At 43.1% G+C, this 10,890-nt stretch overlaps 1 protein-coding gene across 1 annotated transcript; it reads left to right on the top strand.

The window, feature by feature from the left end:
• Nucleotides 1-2,320: 2,320 nt before the first annotated feature.
• Nucleotides 2,321-5,406, top strand: LOC135605153 (trihelix transcription factor GT-2-like). The gene is made up of 3 exons (XM_065094908.1): nucleotides 2,321-2,996; nucleotides 3,480-5,052; nucleotides 5,138-5,406. Exons 1-3 carry the CDS (start codon nucleotides 2,671-2,673, stop codon nucleotides 5,357-5,359), a joined length of 2,121 nt encoding a protein of 706 aa, XP_064950980.1. The 5' UTR covers nucleotides 2,321-2,670; the 3' UTR covers nucleotides 5,360-5,406.
• Nucleotides 5,407-10,890: the final 5,484 nt, after the last annotated feature.

Here is a 10,890-nt window from a genome sequence, read left to right as displayed (position 1 = left end):
ACTACTACCTACTCAGATGCAGTTTCTTATGATAATTCCGCTAAGTGGTTGATTACGATGAATGAATAAATAGAATCTCTCCATCAGAATAGAACTTGGGATCTTGTGAAGTCACCTTCGGGTAAGAAAATTGTTGGATGCAAATGGGATACTATTGCTGACGGAAAGGTCCTTGTTAAAAAATTCATACGAAGGACAATCCAACTGATATGCTTACGAAGCCTCTTCCAGTTTACAAGTTCAAGCAGTGCTTGGACTTGGTTGGTGTTCATTGTTAGTGATTGCCCGTTAGGGCTTTTGTGAAGAAGGTGAAGAAAGTTTTGTTGGAACATGCCAAGGTGGAGATTTGTTAGTTTGGCAAGTCTCACATAGTCTCACATAGTCCCAGATCAAGAAAATCAAGTTTGGTATCTCCTGTTTAAACTATAAATAAGGGCCTGGGCTTTGAAGTTATATGCACCATAAGAAAACCTAATTGTTTGCTTTAGGCTTTTCTTGTTTAGTAATTTCATGTTTTATCGTCTAGGAATATCTTCTTGACCGAACCACGTAAATCTAGTGTTCTTGTCACTTTTATTATTTCTGTTATATTATTTTTTATTTGGGTTATCAAATTACTCTTTTGGTAAATTTCTTGGGCCAGCTCTAACATATACTTACTTCTAAGTCACAAGATAATAAGCTGACCGGTAGAATCTAAAGAGGAGAAATGGCACAGATTAATTGTGACGATGAGTTAGATGATCAAGTAAGGATTAGGAGCATCGCTGACACATCAATCAGCACCCTAGCTTTATTAACATAATCCTTCAATTTTAGTTTTCTTCACCATTGTTAATTAGCTTAAGGTTTATAATTACAAAATAACTAACCCCATGGACAAAGAAAAAAGAGAAGTTATCCAAATCCAAGTCTAAAGGGTTTGTTTCTTCTCCAAGGTTATTATTATTTATTACTAGGAAGAGGAGGGAGGCATCAGACACATGAACAAGAGATTCCTTCCTCCCTCTACTTAACTGGATTGCACCTTGTTTTTTATGACTTGAGAAAAGTGGAATCTTGCGGGCACAAGTGATTAGGTTTTCTTTTCATTCTCTCTCTCTCTCTCTCTCTCTCTCTCTCTCTCTCTCTCACTCTTTTTGTAGCTTTGGCATAAAGAATGATAGTCTTATATTAGCTGGCTAAGCTTGAGAGAGTGAGAGAGAGTTTTAACATGGCAGAATGTGTAGGGTGTTTATTTTTGTGGGGACTGAATTGGACCCGGCACGTTGTAACTCTCCCTTGTGGGACCCAATGCACAGCTGTGACAATGCGCGCTTGTCTCCCCCTGCCTTTCTTTTTTATTTTCTCCTCCTCACGTTACCTATTCCACCCTCTCACCCCTTTTCACCATCTAATTAATTTCATTTATATTAGAATCTCTTAAAAACAACATATGTGCATAAAATTAGTAAATTATAAATGAATTGTTAATCTTCGGATACACAATAATAACAAGTTGAAATGTTTCAACGAATTGGGATATGTTGCATGCATTTTTTCTTATCTCCATTAAAATCACTGTAAATCAATATCCTTTATAATCTCAACATAGATATTTCTTTATCTCTTTCTAACCATTGTATTATACCTAATTACTCATAAATAAAAATATTAGTTTTTAACTTTTTAAGGACTTCACACATCCAACGCTCGGATTGATAAAATAAAGTTAGCCTACTAAAATTTTTCCTTCAGTCTCAGATGGACTTGATGTCATGTAAAATTTTTAATATATTTCTTTTACTTTAATCTCTTTTTTGTTATGTGTGTGATGAAGATGAGTTTTGATTTTATAATCTTACAATGATCTAATAAATTATTAACAAATCATGTTTGAATAAAGATCTCTTTATTTATTGAATAATTGATCTAAAATATCTGCGTGAAAATCTTTCCAAACCTCAATTCTCCTCTCAATAAGCTCAAATGAGATGTTAATGCAGTTTTAGAGAGTCCATCAGTTCTGTACTTGTTTAATTACTTTTACCAAACATAGGGAAGCAACGCAAAAACTCACTACAAGACATACTCGGGACTGCGTCAGCAACAAGACATGACGACAGACGTGACGACGTTCCTTCTCTTTCTTCTTTCTCTATCTGCCTCAACTCTCCCCCCTTCTTACTTCTTTATCTCTCTTGCAATCTTTCTTTCTCTCTATATATATATTCTATTTGTCCTCTCGGATTTAATTATTCTACGGCAGCAAAAGTAAGCCCCCTTGACAGCGCAGCTTCTTGTTTGTTTCATCATCTTCTCCTCTTCTCGATCTCTTTCTTTCTCACTCGATTCATCTGTCCTATCCAATCTTCCCTTTTCTACCGTTTCTTCCCTTCCTTTCACCCTCACCCTCATCTCTTGTATATGTATTAGTATTCTTTCGTTTTAGTTACATATCCATCTAAACATTTCTCTTTCATTAGCTCCTCTTTCTATCTTTCTCTCTTTCCAGTTGTCCATGATCTTTCCAGTTGCACTGAATTCCTTTTTCTATTTCTGATTCCTGCACGGAGGGGGAAGAGAGGAAGAGGGAACAAACACAATTCCTAGTATACCAGAAAGAGAGCAATTGATGGTAATTGCCTTAAATCCTTTTGAGAGCTGAAAGAGAAAACAGTTCCCACAACCATGCAGCTACTACAGCAGCAGCAGCAGGAGGCCGCTGCAACCGGTCCCAGAGCTGACATGCTTCGAATTCCAGGCGGCACTGACCCCCTCCATCCGCCGGCCGAGGCTGCCTCCCCCATCAGCAGCCTGCCGCCGCCGGATGTCACCGCCAACTTAGATGAACTAACCCCAGCCGTCGCCGGGAACGAGGAGGCAGAGCCCAGCGGCGTGCCCGGGAACCGGTGGCCGCGGAAAGAGACGCTGGCGCTGCTGAAGATCCGCTCCGAGATGGACGTCGCCTTCCGAGTAGCCACATTTAAGAGCCCTCTCTGGGAAGACGTCTCCAAGTAAGGCGGCATTACGTTCTTCATAATTCCCACCCCTCCTGCTGTTCCTATAGCTCTTATTTTCCTTCTCTCTCCTCTTGCTACTTTCTCCGTGTGATGCTTCCCTTGTCCCACTAAACGAGAGACGAGGGACCTTTCGTGCTATAATTGTGGTGAAAGAGAGAGAGAGAGAGAGAGAGAGAGAGAGTCGTTACGGTTTCCTTGGGATCTCTACTTCACCATCTGGTGTCTAGAAAAAAGCTGAGCTAATTGGAGAATTCTGCTATCTGACGATCTATGATTGGATTCGTACCAAGGGGACCACTTCAGCTACACCACCGATGCAGAGCATCGATCTTTGGGGGGAGAAAGGGATAGCGAGACAGAGAGGGGGAGAGAGGGGTTCATCACATATTCCTATCTTCTTCATGTTGTTCCCTATTTACTCCCTCTCTTTTAGTTGTTGTTAGATAACTGCTGTGTTCGGGTGGTGGTGGTGGGCAGGAAGCTGGCGGAGATGGGCTACAAGAGGAGCTCAAAGAAGTGCAAGGAGAAGTTCGAGAATGTACACAAGTATTACAAGCGCACCAAGGAAGGCCGCGCCGGCCAACAGGACGGCAAGGCCTACCACTTCTTCAGCCAGCTCGAGGCCATCCACAACCGCAGCGGAGGCGGCGCCACCACGCTCTCTGCAGCTGTCTCCCAGCCGACCCCGGCTAGCTTCACCGCCGGCGTGGTGGGTTCCCCGGCTGCCAGAATCCGACCTTCACCCATCTCGGCCGTGGGCTCACTGCCCATCCCGACGCCAGCTAGGGTCGTCGTTGAGCTCGGCCCACACGGGTTCTCTAGCTCGGCTGCTGCCGCCAACGGGATCAACTTCCCGTGGAATTCATCCTCCTCGTCAACGGAATCGGACGAAGAGGATACAGAAGAGGCCGGTGAGAACCAGGAAGGACGGAAGAGGAAACGCAGCAGGAGCTCGCGAGCTCGACGGCAGCTAATGAACTTTTCCGAGGGGATAATGAAGCAGGTTATGGAACGGCAGGAGGCCATGGAGCAGAAGTTCTTGGAGGCGATCAAGAAGAGAGAACATAAACGAATGGTTCGAGAGGAGGAGTGGCGGCGCCAGGAGATGGCGCTGCTCAGCCGCGAGCAAGAGTTGCTCGCCCAAGAGCGCGCCGTGGCGGCGTCCCGAGACACCGCAGTAATTTCCTACCTTCAAAAGATCAGCGGGCAATCTAAACCATTGCCTGCAGCCACCACCACCGTCTCGGCCATCTCCACCAGACCGCTTACTATGCTGCAGTCGCACGCTCCGTCTCTTCCACAACCGCCACCTCAGCCGCGACAGGCGCAGACACCGCAGGAACAGAAGCCGCCAGTGCCGGTACAGCCACTTCAGCATCATCATACGCAAAGCACCGATATCGAACAGTATCAGCCCTTATCGGCAAAGCAGCCGCCGGTGCCGATCAGCTCGGAGACTGATCAGGGCATTCTCGGCAGCGGCAGCTTCGAGCCACCGTCTTCCTCGAGATGGCCCAAGGCGGAGGTCCATGCACTAATCCAGTTGTGGACTGGGCTCGAGCCGAGGTACCAGGAGGCAGGTCCTAGGGTTCCGCTGTGGGAGGAGATCTCCGCCAATATGCAGCGGCTGGGATACAGTCGGAGTGCCCAGAGATGCAAGGAGAAGTGGGAGAACATCAACAAGTACTTCAAGAAGGTGAAGGACAACAGCAAGCAACGCCCGGAGGACTCCAAAACCTGCCCCTACTTCTACCAATTGGACGCAATCTATAGAAAGAAACTGCTCGGTCATGGCGGCCGCGGCGGCGGCGACGGCGACGGCCGTGGCAGTGTGGGAGTCCAACAGCAGCAGGAGCAAGACCCCAAATGCAGTCCAGTTCCGCAAGAAAGGGCTAACAACGTGGTACAGATGCAGCACCAACGGCAGACTCCATCCGAGGCCAAATACAAGAACGGCAGCGACAGCAACAGAAATGGTGGGAATTCGAAACAAGCACAAACGAGCAATGGAGGGCATCCGCCAAGCTTCTTTGAAGAAGGAATGAACAAGGTAAGGAGGGCATATCCATCGAGCATATCATTCGTAATGTAATTGTGATCAAACCATAACTTGTGGGGGATCATTTCATCTGAAGACGGAAGAGATCGTGAAGGATCCTATAGAGCAAAGACAAAGGCAGGAGATAGACGACCCCGACAGCGAAAATCTGGACCAAGACGACGATGACGAGAGCAGCAAGTTGCAGTATACGATACAGTTCCAGAGGCAGGATGTGGGTGGTGGCGGCGGTAATGCACAGGCAGCGGCCGCGGCGGCCGCAGCGACTGCAGGTTCCTTCTTGTCTCTGGTTCAGTAGTTATTGTAATCTCCACCAGTTCTCGCTTCTTCCTCTCGGTTGTACCACGTTTAGCTTTCTTCGCCAACACAACAGTCACGTCCGAGTACACGCAGCCAACACACCTATTTCCGTTCTTCTCCTTCCATGTCCCATCTGCATCATAAAACGTGATTTGATGTGGATTAAGAATCCTAGCGCACACATCTCTTGCAAGATGCCATTCCAGATCGAGAGAGGTTCCCATCGACTGAGGAAGAGAGAGGTGAAGGAAATGGTGTATCGATTTACACAGACTGCCTGCATGTCTCACAATCTTCTTTCCTGTACTCTTGGCCACAGTACCTCGCCGGAGGGAACATGTTGGGTCCAGCCCATATGTGGGCTTGGACAAATTGGGCCTATTGAGCCCAAATCACTAATTAAGGTGAAGTAAGGCAAATTAGGATATGCAGGCAAAAGAAAAACGCAGATCAGCGTGCAGCGTGCAGTGTACGTGCACAGTGAACAGCGACGGTGCAGAGAGAAAAGATGAGAGAGAAATAGAGAGAAAGTAAGGTTTCTGAGTTTTTCTGCTTGACGATCGGTGGCCAAACGTTGTCAGTTTCGGCCCAAATTTTATGTGGAGAATCCTTGCAGCAAACTCTACAATCCTAACGGTGTTGATCTGCAGTTTACCCTCTCTAAGGTACTTTCCTGCGATATCCACTCTGTGAGACCTAGAATTCTCTTTGGAGGAGATCCACCTATGTGATGAAGATATGGTATTCTTGAGCCAAGATCTATGTTCTTGATGTTATTCTGATCCTCTAGTTATTCTAGAGAAGACCTACTGTAAACCTGTTATCATCATTATTGATAGTGGAAGTTTGAGGTGGACTACGGTCCCGTGGTTTTTCCCACATTGGGTTTTCCACGTTAAAAAGATTTGGTCTCACTGTGTGATTGATTTATTGCTCTATTGTTTATGCTGTGCTGATTGATATTAGCATTTGAATATCAAGTTGGTATTTTGATGAGGAACCTATTTTGATACATAAAGAGGGAAAGAATTATTCCGCATTAACAGGTTTCTTCCCAACAAGTGGTATCAGAGCATCAGGTTGTTTGGTGATAGTTTTCTTGTGTGATTGAAATGGAGCAGTCAGATGGTATGATTAAATTGAACTCATCAAATTATTCCACTTGGAGGCGTCTGATGGAAGATTTGCTCTATTGCAAAGATTTGTATAAGCCTATCAAGGTTAAAGATAAACCTTCTATTATAGACGATGAAGAATGGGAAGTTCAACATAGAAAAGCTATTGCCTATATTAGAAGATGGATGGATATAAACTTGCATGAGCATATTTCAGATGAAACCAGAGCTGATGTTGTTTGGCAAAGGTTAGAAAATCTTTTTGCGAAAAAGATAGTGGGAAATAGAATTTCTCTCCTCAGAAGGCTTGTAAATTTGAAGTATAAAGATGGTGGTAACATTATTGAGCACATAAGCCTATTTCAGAGTCTTGCAAACAAGTTGGTTGCTATGAAAATGAATATAGATGATGAGATGCAGGGATTATTACTTCTCAGCTCTTTACCAGAAAGTTGGGAAACGTATGTGGTGACTATTTGTAACTCCACACCAGAGGGGACTCTAACCATAGATATGGTTAAAGACAGTTTGCTAAATGAAGATGCAAGAAGGAAAGAACAGGGTAAATCTTCTTCTGGTGCATTTGTTACTGAAAAACAAGAAAGACGTGGAAGAAGTCATAGCAGAAATCCATATGGTTATAGAGGAAGATCCAAGTCTAGAAGAGATATCAAATGTTTTCACTGTAACAGACTAGGTCACATGAAGAAAGAGTGTAGGTTTTGGAAGCGAGAACAAAATGAAATGAAGAAAAATGAAAAAGAGACCAATACAGTTGCTGCTGAAGGTAATATCACTATTGTCTGTGATGAAGGTTGTGTTAGCCTTGTAGCTCAGGACAGTAATTGGGTAATTGACTCTGGTGCTTCATTTCATATTACTTCTCATGGTGATTTCTTTAGATCTTACACTGCTGGTGATTTTGGTAATGTCAGAATGGGAAACAATGGTACATCTAAGATTGTGGGTATTGGAGATATTTGCTTGGAGACCAGTATTGGGAGCAAATTGATACTCAAAGATGTAAGGCATGTTCCAGATATTCGTCTTAACTTGATATCTACAGGTAGACTTGATGATGAGGGCTTTGCACATTATTTTGGTGAAAGTAAATGGAAACTCACTAAAGGTTCTCTAATTGTGGCAAAAGGAAAGAAGATTAACTCTTTTTATGTCATGGAAGCTAAGCTACACAAAGGAGAGATTAATGCAATTCGAAAAGGTGAAAGTATAGATCTTTGGCATAAGAGGCTTGGACATATCAGCGAGAAGGGACTTCAAACTCTTGCTACAAAAGCAGTTCTTACTAGAGTTGCAAGGTACATCTCTTAAATCTTGTGATCATTGCTTAGTTGGAAAAACACATAGAGTTGCATTTCAGACATATCCATCATCTAGAAGATATGATGTTATTGATTTAGTTCATACTGATATTTGTACTATGCAAACTAGAACTCTTGGAGGTGCTCTTTATTTTGTTACTTTTATTGATGACCATTCTAGAAAAGTGTGGGCTTTTGCTTTTGAAATCTAAAGACCAGGTACTCGATGCTTTCAAGGAGTTTCATGTCAATGTTGAAAGAGAAACTGGCAGAAAGCTAAAGTGTGTTCGATCAGATAATGGTGGCGAGTACAGGGGTCCTTTTGAGAATTATTGCAGGTTCCATGGTATCAGGCTTGAGAAAACAGTTCCTAAAACTCCTCAGCAGAACGGTGTGGCAGAAAGGATGAACAGAACCATTGAAGAAAGGATTAGGTGTATGCTTTCCCACGCCAAGTTACCAAAGTCATTTTGGGGGGAGGCTATGAGAACTACAGTTGACCTGATAAATCTTTCTCCATCAGTTCCTCTGCAAGGTGATGTTCCAGAGAGAGTATGGAGAGGAAAAGATATATCTTATAATCATTTGAGAGTCTTTGGGTGTAAAACATTTGTTCATATTCCCAAAGATGAGAGGTCCAAGCTTGATAATAAGGCAAAAGCATGTATCTTCTTGGGATATGGTCATGAAGAGTTTGGGTACAGATTATGGGATCCAGTGAACAAGAAGATTATTAGAAGCAGAGATGTTGTGTTTCTTGAAGACCAATTGTTTGATGATGGTGATAATGTTGAGAAGCCAGAAACCTCTGTTTATATTCCTTGGAGTTTGGGTCCAGTTCCTTCACCTGTAGTTCATGATGATCATGGGGGAGATGAACAAGAAGATTGTGGTGAGAATACTAGTGATGATACACCTACAGTTGATGATGCTGAACCAACTGAACAGGCACCTCCACCACCAGTTGAGATTCCATTGAGAAGATCCACTAGAGAGCGACAACCCTCTACCAGATATCCTCCACATGAGTATGTTATGCTTACTGACGGGGGAGAGCCAGAAACTTACCAAGAAGCTATTCTACATGAGAATAAGAGTGAGTGGGTTAAAGCCATGCAAGAAGAGATGAGATCCTTACTTGAGAACCACACCTATGACTTGGTAAAGCTGCCGAAAGAGAAGAAAGCTCTCAAGAATAAGTGGGTTTATAAATTGAAGACCGAAAACAGTAGCTCACAACAAAGATACAAGGCACGACTAGTTGTGAAAGGATTCAGTCAGAAGAAAGGTATTGACTTTGAAGAAATATTTTCTCCGGTTGTGAAAATGTCCTCTATCCGAGTTGTTCTTGGTTTGGCTGCCCGCTTGAATTTAGAAGTTGAGCAACTTGATGTAAAAACAGCATTTCTTCATGGTGACTTAGAAGAAGAAATTTACATGGAGCAACCAGAAGGTTTCAAAGTCAAGGGAAAAGAAAATCTGGTATGGAAGCTTAGGAAAAGCTTATATGGACTCAAACAGGCACCTAGACAATGGTACAAGAAGTTTGATTCCTTTATGATGAGCCAAGGGTATGATAGAACCACATCTGATCATTGTGTGTTTATGAAGAAATTTTCAGATGATGATTTTATTATTTTACTGCTATATGTTGATGATATGTTGATTGTTGGCCATGATGTTGGAAAAATTGAAAAGCTTAAAAGAGAGCTAAGTAAGTCTTTTGCCATGAAAGACTTAGGATCGGTGAGACAAATACTTGGCATGAAGATTCTTCGTGATAGGAAGAAAAGGAAGATTTGGCTATCTCAGGAGACTTACATTGAAAAGGTTCTTGAAAGATTCAACATGAGTAAAGCCAAAGCAGTTTGTTCCCCACTTGCAGGTCATTTCAAGCTGAGTTCGAAACAATGTCCTACAAGTGAGAAAGAAAAAGAAGAAATATCCAGAGTGCCTTACTCATCTGCAGTAGGCAGTTTGATGTATGCTATGGTTTGTACTAGGCCAGATATAGCTCATGCAGTTGGAGTTATTAGCCGATTTCTCTCTAATCCTAGAAAGGAACATTGGGCAGTAGTGAAATGGATATTAAGATATCTAAGAGGTACTTCCAGGTTGTGTTTATGTTTTGGCAGTGATGAACCTGTGTTAGAAGGGTACACAGATGCAGACATGGCAGGTGATACTGATTCCAAGAAGTCCACTTCGGGATTCTTGATGACATTTGCAGGAGGAGCAGTCTCTTGGCAGTCTAAGTTACAGAAGTGTGTTGCTCTATCAACCACAGAAGCAGAATACATAGCAATTACTGAAGCCTGCAAGGAAACTTTATGGATGAAAAAGTTTCTACAGGAATTGGGCTTGAAACAGGAAGTATATACTGTTTACTGTGACAGTCAGAGCGCCATTCACCTCTCCAAGAATTCAACATACCATTCTAGATCCAAGCATATTGATGTGAGATATCACTGGATTCGTGATGTGCTTGAGATGAAAGAATTACAGTTGGAAAAAGTGCATACCAATGAGAATGGTTCAGATATGTTGACAAAGTCTTTGCCTAAGGAGAAGCTTGAAGCATGTAGGCGAAGAGCGGGCTTGGTACAGCCCACCATATGAGCTGGAGGGGGAGAATTGTTGGGTCCAGCCCATATGTGGGCTTGGACAAATTGGGCCTATTGAGCCCAAATCACTAATTAAGGTGAAGTAAGACAAATTAGGGTATGCAGGGAAAAGAAAAACGCAGAGCAGCGTGCAGCGTGCAGTGTATGTGCACAGTGAACAGCGACGGCGTGCAGAGAGAAATAGAGAGAGAAAGTAAGGTTTCTGAGTTTTTCTGCTTGACGATCGGTGGCCAAACGTTGTCAGTTTCGGCCCAAATTTTATGTGGAGAATCCTTGCAGCAAACTCTACAATCCTAACGGTGTTGATCTGCAGTTTACCCTCTCTAAGGTACTTTCCTGCGATATCCACTCTGTGAGACCTAGAATTCTCTTTGGAGGAGATCCACCTATGTGATGAAGATATGGTATTCTTGAGCCAAGATCTATGTTCTTGATGTTATTCTGATCCTCTAGTTATTCTAGAGAAGA

This window comes from Musa acuminata, chromosome BXJ2-2 (genome assembly GCF_036884655.1).
Source record: "Musa acuminata AAA Group cultivar baxijiao chromosome BXJ2-2, Cavendish_Baxijiao_AAA, whole genome shotgun sequence".
In the NCBI taxonomy this organism is placed as follows: Eukaryota; Viridiplantae; Streptophyta; class Magnoliopsida; order Zingiberales; family Musaceae; genus Musa; species Musa acuminata.
The sequence above is the reverse complement of the archived record's forward strand: the minus strand, read 5'-3'. Positions and strand labels throughout refer to the sequence as shown.